The following is a 13,550-nucleotide window of genomic DNA, read 5'->3' as shown; positions in this document are numbered from 1 at the left end:
ATGTTGAAACGCCCCAATGATAACTTGAGGGAGTCTTTGAAACGTTTCTTCTGGCCTCCCTGAGAGCGCTTTCCCAGCTTTAGCTCGCCGTAAAAGATCTTCTTTGGCAGTCACTCATCTGTCATTCTGGTGACGTGGTCTGCCCATCTCACCTGTGACTTCTTCAACAGAGGATGGATACTTGGAATATCTTCCTGTATGAGAACCTCAGTATCTGGAACCTTGTCTTGCCATCTTATTTTCATCAGTTTCCTCAGACAGCTTCATAACATGGTGTCTGTACATCGTCCAGGTTTTGCAGGCATACGTCAAATTGGGCAACACAATGGCTTTGTAGACCTTCAGTTTTGTTTGTTGCTTAATGCCTCTGCGCTCCAACACATTTGCACATAGTCTGCCAAAGACCATGCTTGCTTTGACAATTCTGGCATTGGTTTCATCGTTGATGTGAACTGCATGTGAGAGTGTACTGCCAAGGTAGGCGAACTTGTCCACTGCCGGCAGGGTTTGGCTATTCACTGTGATAGCAGGCTCTACATAAGGCTTTCTTGGTGCAGGTTGGTACATCACTTTTGTCTTCTTGATGTTGATTGTGAGACCAAAATTGTCACAAGCTGAAGATAAATAGTCCATACTCTGCTACATGTCAGACTGAGATTTGGCATTCAGGGAACAGTCATCAGCAAACAGAAGGTCACGAAGAGTCACTTCCTGTACCTTCATCTTTGCCTGTAGCCTCAGCAGCTTGAAAAGCTTGCCATCAGTCCGGTATCTGATGCCGATCCTGGAGTCTCAGTCAGGAAAGGCATCTGTAAGCATGACAGAGAACATCATACTGAAGAGGGCTTGGTTAATGCAGTGATTTTTCTATGGAGAATCCTTCACAGGTGGATGGCAGAAGAGTCTCACTATCTATCTGCTGGAAGGTGGTCTTCTAGGAAGTGGAAAGTTCAGGAGGCCAGGGCATCTGCCTGCTAGTGGAGCCCCTTAGTGTCTTGTTTTGGTGTTGACATTTGGAGGCAGTCATTTATGATTGTTTATAGGGGAGCTGGTAGTGACGTCTGTTTTGAGATTGCCTAACGTTTTCTATTGTAAGAGATTCTTGTGATCCTTGTCAAAAGCTCTAACCTCCATTGTTTGCAGCAGACCTTTGAAATTCATCAAGGAGAAAGCCCTTGGGCTCGAGAAGTGCCTCTTCTTTGTTCCTGAAAATCTATTCAGGTTTTGCTGAGATACAAAGTGTTGAAAATTGCCATTTCTCTTCTCTCATGTCTGCTCCTCAGGAAAAGTTTGGGAGGCTTCTAAAATAATAATTGAATGCGAACATTGTAAGGCAGAGCCCATGCCACTGTCAAAGCAGCAGCAGCTGTTGCCACTACACTGGGACTTCCCAGGTGCTGCCAGAGCAGCGATAGCAGGGATTAGGGGGGAGAACCAGGCCAGGATCCCCCCAACTATCCTTCAGCCTAGCACCTTGCCCAGTAGCCCATCCCCCATTCTGGGATAATAGCCTTCTCCTGTCATTAGCTGATGTAGCAGGTTCTGTGACTCAAGTAGTAGATGGCTGTGCTGCAATGCTGAAAGTTCCTGGTTCAAGCCCTACTTGTGATGTATGGTTGGGTGTTGTAACAGTCAATTATAATTGATTTTTTAACCTTCATTTTTTTAAAGAAAACCTAGGAAATTACATACATAAAGTTATTTAGGGTGCAAAGCTGAACACTCAAAAGTTAGGAAATGCCAGATTTAAAGTTGCCTGTGCAACCTTAATTCTGCCTTCTTGTGCGTATGCATAATGATACAGTCTTTAACTACATGACCACGTTCCGTTTTCCCCACAGGACCCCTGTGTCATTCAGTGCACAGGATGGCCACACAAAGGGCCAAATTGAAATTGCACGGGCAACCATAAATCTGGCATTACCTAACTTTTGACTGCTTGATTTTGCCTCCTAAATAATGTTCATGTAATGGTTTTCCGCATTAAATATTTATATAACTCCATAGGGGCATGCATGGCGCTTTGCAGGCAAATTGAAAGACAAGGTTCCTGCCCTGAGGATCTTAGAACCTCAATTTGACTGAAAACACAAGAAGAATGTTAGCAGGCCACAGCAGGTAAGAAGAGAACTGGGCTGCCCGGTGGGGAGCAGGTTATCCTCTCTGGGCTAAGAGGTTGGATTTCCCACCTGTCATTTGTGGTGGGGCTTTGTTGTGTAACTGCAGTTTCTTTCTTTGGAGGATTATCTTTGCAAAGCTTTGCAGAAGGAAGGGTTTGAATGAAGGGAGGGTGATTGACTGAACCTGGCAGTCCCAATGGAAGATCTGTCTGTTAAGTCCATCATCATGATACCCAGGCACCAGGCAAAAAAAGGGCAGTTTGCCAGTTGGCCACTCCAGGGAAGAAACAGAGTTAAAAGGGTGAGCACACAGTAAGGGGGGAGGAGAGAGAGACACTCAGTTTTGCTTCCAGGCTGGCTGCATCCTGAGTCACTGTTATGCAAGGTGTGATCTCTCGGCTTGTAGGAATCCAGCTGGAACATTAGCAATCCATGGGATGTCGGTCCATTAGAGATGTCAGTATGTTCACTGAAAAATAATTGTGGCCCCTCATTCCCTGCATAAGTCTTGATCCAGAAAGGATTCTCTGCTTCCTTTTGGCTGAAGATCTTGTACTGCAGCCATGGATGCAAGCATCTGCCGTGGGAGCCCCTCGTCATGCCTTCACCTGCCATGGAGTCCCGCCTCCCATCAAGGGCATTTCAGACAGCGTGGTCCAGGCAGCTGGGTTCCCAGGCAAACTCAACCTTACAGCATGCCCTGGAGGATTTTGGTGTGATTTCAGTGGCCATTAATTTAGAAGATGGCTGGAAACTGTGAGGCTCAAGGCTTGGTCTTTCTGCCCTCATGTTCCTGAAGTGGATGAAAGGTGTTTTCTATCCTGTAAGAAAGAATCTGAGTGGAAATGGATGAGAAACTACATCTGATGTCCTCAGCTGCACAGTGGATCCCTTGGGGCCTGCTGTAGTTGGCAAGTCTATGCTCAAACCTTTGTTCTCCACAGCTCCTTAGAGGGTGAAGAGTCAGACTCTCTAGCTCTGTCGGAATCTGCGGAGCCTCCAGCCTCCCCGTTCCAAGTATAGCTGGAACTCCTGCTGGGCACTGCCCTGCATAAGCATCTTAACATGAGCTCTTGGCTGCTCTCAGTACCATAGGATAGAGTGGGGCTCATGTTCATCTCCTGAAGGTGTTACGCTGCCATCTGCTCCCACCCAAATGCCTGACTCAGCATTGTTCCACCTCAGTGAGACTGGATTCAGCTAATGATGATGATGCTAATAATCAGTGCCAGAATGTTGACTTTGAATTGCGTTGGCGTTTCATTTCTCTGGGGTCACGAGAGATAAAGCAAGGTTTGGGTGGGATTTGCACTCAGTATTTACAGGTATTGGGAGTGGCGAGGCCTGATTGTCGAGGACAGCGCTGTTTTGAAGGAGAAGCCTGTGAAGGTATTAAGAACCTGATTGCTGAAGGGACCTCAGTTTGCCCTCAGAGTTTGCAGCTTTACTTTCTCCCCGCACAAAAATGGAGACCATACATTTGATCGTTTTGCCCTGAAATTTTTTCAAAATATCTTTAGGGAAACAAATATTAGCATGTGCCTGTGGGAAATGTTTAAAGGCAGCCATCCTGAGCACAGTGCCTGGTAGGTTTCTGTTCTGGGAATGGCTGAGCTGCTACCCAGGAAAGCTCACCTCAGTCCAGCCAGGCCTTGCTTTTACCTCAGGAAGTGATGTACGTCCCTTGCATGCACTGGGAGCCCCTGCCATTGAGGGCAGCACGGGAGATACTTGTATGGCTTGTGCAAGAACGTCCTGCCCCTGTGGATGACATGTGAATGCGGGAGACGACTAAGCACATCAGATGATGCTGGGATGATGCACCTGCCATTAGTCTGGGTGCCTGGCTTTGAATCCCCTTGGGTCCCAATTTATACAGTTGCCTGAATTTACTGAGCATACCAATGAGCCATCTAGTCCCATATGCCCCCCTCTTGCCCTACCCAATCAGATCAGTGGGCCATCTAGGAGTGGGTGAGGCCGTTGGTCCATCTCCTATGATACCTCATTGGTCCACTGGTCCATTTAAGCCAGTATCCTTCCTCCAGCAATGGTCAAAACACTTCAGTGGAATGCTAGATTACCTGCCCCATCAAGCTTCTGGCTAACAGTGAGTGCTGTCTGGGTACTGATGCCATGAAGCGTTAGTCAGGGTGAAGTCACATTTTCTGTTGCTGATTCCGGTAAAGCAGGGTTCTCAGCCTCAGGGTCATGACCCCATGGTGGCTCATCAAGCTGTTTTCTGACGTTTCTCACGTTTTCTGCAGAATCTGTTTTCACTAAAAGCCCAATGTTTTCTGACTTTTCTGTTGTGCAGTAACCTTTCCAAGCACAACTAGCCGCAGTAATAAGGGCTACTGAATATACATCACCGAGGAAGGTGCAATTCATTAAATGTTCAGTATGGATGTGTACAGTATAGATGTGGATGTGAAATTATCACAAGTGTATGCACTGAATGTGAAATGCCGTATTTGGCTTTCTGTGACACAGTAAACTTAAAGAGAATCACTGCAACAAGAAATTGTTACATACGGCCGCACCGGGGGGCAGGGCTTTTGACTGGAATAGCAGAAAGGATTTGGGGATATTGGGTCATGAGGGCAAAAGTAGGTTGTTTGGGAGGTCATGGAAGGGAATCGTGGGTGATTTGAGGATGGCAGGTGGATCATTGAGAACACCTGACTTTAACTATCCCAACTGCTTCAGTGTAACAAGAAGTTAATTTAAGGGGGAGGTAGTGTGGCTCTTTAGATAGAGCACTGGAATGGGCTCCAGGGGACCTGGGTTCAATTAATTCCTGCTCTGCCACTTGATGGTTGGGTGACTTATCCCTTCCCCTTTCTGCGCCTCAGTTACCCCAGCTATAAAGTGGGGATCCTGATACTGACCTCCTTTGTAAAGCACTTTGAGATCTGTTGATGAAAAGCACCAGTATTACTGTGAAACAAAAGGCTCCTTGTAGTCACATTTCAGTCTTCCCACAGGGTGTTCTCAGAGGGAGTCCCGTGGAGGCCTGCCCCTTTCCCCTTTCTACCTCTCCCTGTTTCAGACACACTATTCTGTTTCTCCTACCTGCTGTAGATATTATGCAGATATTGCTAAAATGCCAGCAATCAGTGACCAGGACATGAGTGCTTACCTGGCGGAGCAGTCCCGGTTACATCTGAGCCAGTTCAACAGCATGAGTGCGCTGCACGAGATCTACTCATACATCACCAAGTACAAGGATGAGGTAAGTCAAAGGGGGTGGGGCATCTTGTTTTCATGCAAGCCTCCCCCCGCCCCCCATCCCACCCCCGCCCAGTTTCTGCATTCCCCCTCTTGCTGCCCAGAAAAATTATCTCACAGGAAATACAGAGAGGGGAAGATTGCTTTTGGTAGCTGGATTCATGTCACTTCTGGAAGCACATCTGGATCATAGCAGCCTGCACAGTGAAAGTTTATAGTAAAGTAGCCCTGTGTGTTGTAAAGTTACCTGTCCCATTAGTGTGTGTGTGTGTGTGTGTGACTGACTACCAGCCAGCGATAGAAGGATACCAGGCACTAATACACTTCATAACCTCCACATACGTGGATTCACACCCACCCTGGGTGAATGTGATGCTTGTGCAAGTGACGGAAGGGGCTGAGAGCTGTGAGCAGAGCCAGGCACAGTGAAAGGAGGTGGTGCTCAAGTTTTCCCCAACTGCTCTCCTCTTCATTTCTGACCCTGCTATTCCACTCTATTTGCTCTAGAGGTGACCAGAAGCTCTTCATGCTATTCTTATCATGGGCACTCCCCAGTCTGCTCTTCTGATACCCCTCCATCCCAACCTGCAGCAGCTCCTCTAGTCCTGGGCCTTTCCTGAACATATATTCTGATAAGGGTATTGCTTTGTACCCATATTTCCTCTGGCAACTAGCATGGGAAACTGCTCAACTCCTTTCCCATGTGAATGAAGTCAGGATTTGAACTACGGTCTGCCTCACCTCATCTCACCACCTTCTTCCCCACCTGCTGTAAATGACCCCATAGCACAGTAGAACCCAGGAAGGTACCCAAGTGATCTTGCTTGCAATCCCGGGGGGCATTTGGAGGGAAGAGGTGACCATGCCAATAGGCCTCTTCTTGAATATTAACAAGAGTGGTTAAAAACCCATCTGTTGTAAATTGTACAAATTAACTTCATAAAGCAATATTCAAACACATTCTGCAATACTTTATTAAAGCAATAAAATATATAACTGGTGTGTGTGTGTGTATATATAAAAAACATAACATAGATTTTATTGTCCCAATAAAGCAGAGTGAAAACTTTTGTGTTTGAGTAGTGGTTTATTTAGATAATAAAAAGCCTTTGCCCCAAGCTGCTGCATTGTCTCCTGAGAGAGACCAGGGACGTGTCTAAGCCGTGAGAGAGCCAGGAAGAGGTGAGGGCCATCAGTAGACAGGTAGCCAAGAGTGCTGCGGGAAAAGGTAGAGGTTCGCTGGCAGAGCAGAACGGATTACAAGGGGTGCTATAGGTTAGGTTTAGGAGCAGTAGCAGAGCTGTGTAGGGAGAGCCCAGTTTTGGGGTGACAGGATCTGCTGCAAGTGAGGGCTGTTACACACTGGCAGAGCAGGGAGCAGTTTGGGTTGAAATGAATTGGCAGAGGTGTGGGGGGAAGCATTTCATAATACCAGCCAGCCCTGTGCCTGGCTCCTCAGCAGTCAGGCTTTCATCAGCACCAAAAGTCACCTAGGCCTCAAAAATCAACCACAAGCCAGCCACTGTGTGAGAGTTGTCGAGGAGGCGGGGCGGGGCGGGGCGTGGGTGATATAAACGAGCTGCTCTTTGAAGATGCAGGGTGAGTAGCCATCCTGTGTTCTTGCCAGTTCACTTCAGTCTGGCATCTGTTGAATGTTCCCCATAGCCCACTCTTAAAGCACCACTAGTGTGTTCTCAGCTCTCAGGAACTTCTTTTATTATTCGTAATGGGATTAATAAATCGCAGCTGTTCCCTTTGTTTGTTTTCATTCATTAAGCACAATTACATGCAGCCCGATTGTACCCTCTTTGATGCGAAATGGGAAAGAATCATTTTTCCTGTTGTTCAGTGCAGTAATATGCTGTCATTGGCTGTGAATGAAAATCATAATTAATTTTCATTTGGGTACTTGCATCTTCATAATCACTGGTCCCGGCTCCTTACATCAGGTGACAGGCATGTATCTCTCTTTATACTCTGCATGGATTTCTTTTTGCTGTGTTGTTTTCCATAAGGACAACAAGATAGCAGATAATCAAATAAATAGAAGTCAGGTTGTGAATCTTTCAGCACTCTAAGACTTCAATGATAAACTGTTCTCTTATGAGGAGAGGCAGCGGTGAGGTGGGTACAGGGGACTAGACTCAGATTCATATTCTCTGTCTGATCCTGTCCAATTCTGATTCAAATGCCTTTAAGATGTGTGTTTTTTGACTGCCAGATGAATATTTTGGGGTGGTTGGGTATAAGGTGCGTTGGTGCCATCTAGAGGCTGGTCTGGTTAATAGAAGGGACATGTATATTGAGATGATTGAGTATGCAACTGGATATGACTATGAGCCCGTTAAGTCTTGTATTCTGTCTCCAGGTTTGGCCTATAGCTGATGTTTCAGAGGAAAGCAAATAAAACCCTTGTAGTGTACTTGGCTACTTGTGACATGCACATAGGGGAAATTTCTTCCTGAGTGTCACAAGTGATCAGCTGGCACCCTTATGGAGCAGAACTACAAATGTTGCTCTTGGTGGCCATGAAACTAAGCAGCCCTTTCTAAAGTCCAGCTTCAAGATTTGACTTGATGGGATGAACAAACCCAGAGTTTGAATCAGGATGGAAATAGTCAGAAAGTCACATCCTCTCCACAAATGCCCCCTTTGTACCACATGCTTTCAGCTCTGGTTTTGAATGTTAGATAGGTTGGATGTCCTCCGAAGGACAAAAATTCCAAAGAGCACAGTGAAAACCCAGGAGTCCCTGTCCCATAATCTGGGAACAAGAGGTCACTAAACAAAATTAATGGGCAGCCAAGAACTATGGCAAGATTTGGAAGAGCGCTAGAAGAGCCTTTAATGACTCTCAGTATCTTTTGTGGCTACATCCCCTCAGGACGTAAGTGAATCTCGGGGAGGAATTTTTCTCCTCATGCTATAGTATCTGAGGCAGGGTCTGAGCCTGACAGGTACCGAGCACCCTCAATTCACATGACGTCGAGTATTCAGCTCTTACAGGATTGAGCCCTTGGTTAGGTGCACTGCAGGAGGGGTAATTTCATTCTTATCTGAAGAGTCAGCTATAGGCCACTGCCCAGGGCTGGCTATTAGGCCAGACTGACTGGCATCACCCGCACTGCACTGAGATGCATGCTGAGACCCTGACTCTCCCAGCATCCGGTGCAGCATATCCTCCACAGCATGCCCTGTGTGCTCAGTGCTGGAAACCTGCAGGGCGCTGCAGTGACTTTTAATCAAAGAGAGCTGATTTCCCTATTAAGGAGTTACCTGTAGGGTTTGAGATGGACTTTTGCCTGCCTCCTTGTAAGTCTGTTAATTATACAACAGTTTGTTTCCAATTATGCAGCCAATGAAATGGTTAATCAAATCCCCTTTGACGGATGCCTTGACATTTAATTGCAAAAAATTTGCTCTCCTGACAAACTTACCTGGGGAGACAAGATCTCTGCGTCAGGTTTGTTTTTAAATCAGCTGTTCTGTGTCAGATGGCACAACATTAGCCAGCTGGGACTCAGCGCTTCGGACCCCTGGGTGTTGGGTAGATGGGCAATTACCCCTCTTTTATGCGTCCATTGCCCCTCCCTCACCATGCCGACTCTTGCCTTCAGCACCCAGCCTCTCCCTGTGCCTTTAGTAATGTCCCAGTTTATGTAAATACCAGAGAAGTGTACCCATCCCATCCTCTGATCGGTCACCAAAGCACAAGCTTGTTTAGAGAAATGAGATTCCAATGGAGAAATGCCATTGTCTGATGTTCCCAATGTTGCGAGCACTTCCCCCGCATAGCAGTGCGGCCTCCCATCAACTGAGGCAGACGTCGCTGAGGCCGCATGCCCGAATGTCTGCCGGGTGTCGCTCCCGCGGTGCCGTGTGCCTTGTCTCCACTCCTCCGAAGAGTTGTCATTGGCGGAAACACAGTTAGACAAACTCTCTCTAGCCAGGGGGCTTGCAGCTGGGAAGCCGTGAAAGGCCTGTGAGTTTGGGGAAGCACCCACCTGCATGGCTGCTCCTTGCACTCTCAGAGCTGCTGGGTCAGCATTTGGAGAGCAGGCTCTTTTGAAAGGTTTCCAGTGTTTCTTACCTAAGGGCAGTCTGGAAATACCGGAAGAACAATAGCCCTTGTTAGGGTGGTCCTGTCTCCTGTCCTGGCTGGGTCCCGCACATGCAGAGGCACCTGAAAAATAAAGGCAGGTGAAATGTTACCTGAAGGTTACTGAAGCTGAAAGTGGTGCGGGGACAAACCCCACCCAGTGCTACTGTTTCCTCAGGGCTCATTTCCCTTGTCCCCTGTAAGTTTTGTTTGCGCCTTACCTGAGGCCTGTGCAGAACACTGGGGACACAGATGAGGCACTGTCTATCCTGCCAGCCATCACTTCTGCTCCCAGGTTAGATTGCAAGCTCCTCAGGGCCGGGCCCTGTGTCTTCCCACAGGTTTGTACTGCACGCAGCACAACAGGGCCCTGATCCTGACCGTGGCATCCAGCTGCGACTGCAGCACAAATAATACCAAGAAAGGGCTTGGTACTGGTTCCCTTTGAGATTTGGGTGACTGTCTGAGCCAGTTCTCAGTCAGACTGGTTCAGCTGACCCACTGGAGAGCCAGCCTACATCAATCCTGACCAGTCTCACACTAAGACGAGCACTCGATGGCTTGGTCTACACTGAAAAGTTACATTGGCATAAACCACACTCCTGACCAACACACCTATACCAACAAAAACCACAGAGTAGACACAGCCATGTCAATGGAAGAGGGCTTCCATCAACATAGCTAACTTCACTGGGGAGGTGTTCCTATGGTGACAGCAAAACTCCTTCTGTCAGTGTTGCCTGTGTCTGTACTGTGGGGCTATGTTAGCATTGCTAGGCCAGTATAGCGTCTGTACTGTAGACATACCCTAAGGCCAGATTCTGATCTTGGTTACACCACTGAAAATCCAGAGCTACTCCATGTCTTCAGCTGAGTTGCTCTGGGTTCACATGGCATCATTGAAGCTGGTCCCGAGCCTTTTGGGGCCCCTCATCGCATAGCTGGGAATTCTATTCTGTGGCAGCTGCATACAGACAGACGCTCTATTCATTTGATCGAATTGGGAAGTTAAATAAAACAATTCCCTAGACAGACAGATCAGTGATGTCTGTGTTGGCTAGCATGTCTTCTAATCAACCACCAACTCAACAATGTTATCCCTAGCTCCTTATTAATAAAATCAAATACATCAGCCAAAACCCAGAGATTTAAATAGACACATAGAGAAGGCAAGATTTTCAGACATGACTAGTGATTGTAGATGTCTGGTTGAGACACCTTAAAGGGATCTGATTTTCAAAATGCACTGTGCACCTGCCCTCTGAAAATCAGGCCTTTCTAAGGTGCCCTATACTGGGCACCCCCAAATTAAGGCACCCACAATTGCTAATTATTTTTGAAAATCTTGGTCAGAGTTGTTACCACCTGATGGCCCCTGGTATGTGACGACAGCCAGAATTGGTCCCTACAGACATTTTTTAGTGCTTTGTATAGTCTAGTTTGACACGTCCCCTTGGACCGGGCTTCCATCACATCTCTTAGGAGGCTGTTTCACAGGGGGATGGATCTCACTCTCTGGAAGTTCTTCCTGATGTTCAAGACTGAATTTTCCTTTTCTTCATTTCCTCCTAGTCATAAGCTCGTGCTAAATAATTTCTCTCCATCTTGGGCTTTAGACCCCTCCCATGCTTTTTTCATATGCTTTTCCCCGTAGCGGTCACTTAGCCCAGTGGTTCTCAACCTTCCTAGACTTCTGTACCACTTTTGGGAGGCTGATTTGTCTTGTGTACCCCAGGTTTCACCTCACTTAAAAACTACTTGCTTCGAAAATCAGACATCAAATACAAGTGTCACAGCACACTGTTGCTGACAAATGGCTGACTTTCTCATTTCTACGGTACAATTATAAAATAAATCGTGACCTCCCCCCCAGGTTGAGAAACCCTGATATAGTAGATAGAGCAGTATAAATGAGTCACTGTCTGTATGAAATTTTAGTTTGTACTGACTTGCTAATGCTTTTCATGTAGCCTGTTGTAAAACTAGGCAAATATCTAGATGAGTTGATGTACCATCTGGAAGACCCCTGCTCGAGAACCACTGGCTTAGCCCATATTTAGCTATTTTAATAACTCCCCCTAGGTCAGTCTCTCCCACCTGTGATCAGATTTTGTTGCTTTTCTCTGAATTCCCATCATTGGCCCTATCTTCCTGGTGAGGCAGAGCTCGGGAATAAACGCAGCAGTGTGTTTTACCTTGACTGTTAGTGAGGGGCTGGCAGCTGCCTCCTGGAAGCCATGGTGGCATTGGTGGACCTGAATTCCTTTCCCACCTTCTCTTTCTAGGTTGCAGATAACAGTACCACCTTTTCTCATCCTTCTTTGCTCATCCTTTCTCCTCTCTTTTCTCCCCTGCCAGATTTTAGCTGCTTTAGAGAAGGATGAACAGGCCCGGAGGCAACGACTGAGGAGTAAGCTGGAGCAGGCAATTGACACAATGGCCCTAAGCAGCTGAAAAGGCCAAGGCAGCCCTGACAGTTTTTTCCAGCAGTGGATACTACAAGAGAGAGGGCCAGCAAGAGGCATCAGCAGAGTACTTTGGGTCCAGAGCCAAATGAACACGCGGAGCCCGCCGCATCTCGAAACTCTTAACACAACCGAACAAGGAAACGTACCACCATATCAAACCAATCCAATCAGACCTATCCAGAGACCTTGCAAAAGGGATGGCGTGGGCTGGAGTGCAAAGGAGCCAAGAAGAACTGCAGGGAGCTTGCAGCGCACCCGGCACAGCAGCTCCACCTGGGGGATGTCCCCGATCTGGCGATGGAGGCTGGAGGGTCGGGGACTGCACTAACTTCGAGGGCAACATGTCTGATGTTGTTGTTTTTAGCACAGGGAGGGTGGGCGGGGCGTTTGTTTTTTCTGTACTTGACTCGCTCCCCCTTCCTCCCCACCTGCCTCCCAGCTCTTCGCCCCATCCCTTCCCCCTTCTCTCTCTCTCTCCCTCCCTTCCTCCCTCCCTCTTCCCCACCCCAGCTCTCTGGCCTTCTGCCATTAGTGTTAACTGCTATATTTGCACAATTTACAAGAGAGAAACAAAAAAAAATTAATTTAAAACAAAGTATAACGCGAAGGGGAAGGGAGGTTCTAAATTTTGCAACAAACTAACATAAAAAAGGGGTTTTAAAAAATAACTCAAAGAACCGATTCTGGGAGGAGAAGGGTGGGGGTGGGCGGGGAGTGGGAGACAAGTCCCATAACCTTGGGGTATTTCATAAAATTTGTCCTGTGCCATGTTTGATTTGAATGTTGTTTAGTGCAGAAAGCAAAACAGAATTTTTTGTTAGCCTGAATCAGCTCCAATTTACATGCTGCTTAAGTGGTGTCCGAAGGCCACAATCCAAGAGGAGGAAGAACAGAGAGGGGAGATGATCTTCAGGGCCTTTTCCCAGGGATCGGCCGGTGCTGTGAATCATGGCGGGAGAGTGGCATGGCATGGTGTCGACTTCATCCTTGTTTTTATTTGCACGTTGCTATTTCTGCGTGGGGTAGGACAATGCAGATGAAGGAGGAGAATCGTTGAGCTCTTTATAGCCAGAGCTTGTGCTCCATCCTCTCTTGTGAAAGGGGAGTTTCCTGGTAGCATTCCCTGGTGGTGGTTGGTGCTGTGAGGGGTGTCTGGGCCATGGAGAAGCCCCCAGGGGCCTTTTAGGCTGGGAAGCCGTTGAAAACAGACCTTGCAATTGGGCGTCTCCATGACTCCAAGTGCAGGTAGTTGACTGTAGTGGGGAGAGAAAAGGAGGACTTGTGGCACCTTAGAGACTAACCAATTTATTTGAGCATGAGCTTTCGTGAGCTACAGTATCGGATGAAGTGAGCTGCAGCTCACAAAAGCTTATGCTCAAATAAATTGGTTAGTCTCTAAGGTGCCACAAGTCCTCCTTTTCTTTTGCGAATACAGACTAACACAGCTGCTACTCTGAAACCTGTAGTGGGGAGGTTAATGTTCTGGAAGCTTGAGCTCGCGCTACATCCAAGTGAATTAGGAGCAAAGGGCTTTCAGACCCAAACGGGTAGCGTGAAGGGAGTGTCAGCATGGGGCTTTAGCATCCTGCCCGTCTTTGCCTCCCTTGAGAACGTTTCCTTCTGACACCCCGT

At 47.4% G+C, this 13,550-nt stretch overlaps 1 protein-coding gene across 2 annotated transcripts in view; it reads left to right on the top strand.

The window, feature by feature from the left end:
• PLXNA1 (plexin A1) overlaps positions 1–13,550 on the top strand; it is a 516,682-nt gene that overhangs the window by 253,084 nt on the left and 250,048 nt on the right. The window contains exons 31-32 of one of the 2 annotated variants that reach the window (XM_074957635.1): positions 5,205–5,355; positions 11,809–12,285. The exons of the other annotated variant lie outside the window; for it this stretch is intronic. Coding sequence (XP_074813736.1) covers positions 5,205–5,355; positions 11,809–11,904 — 247 coding nt within the window. The 3' untranslated portion in view covers positions 11,905–12,285. Of the gene's footprint in view, positions 1–5,204; positions 5,356–11,808; positions 12,286–13,550 lie in introns of those variants that run through there. 2 annotated transcript variants of the gene reach the window in all.

This window comes from Natator depressus, chromosome 7 (genome assembly GCF_965152275.1).
Source record: "Natator depressus isolate rNatDep1 chromosome 7, rNatDep2.hap1, whole genome shotgun sequence".
NCBI classification, from domain to species: Eukaryota; Metazoa; Chordata; order Testudines; family Cheloniidae; genus Natator; species Natator depressus.
This window is presented reverse-complemented; position numbering and strand designations above follow the sequence as displayed.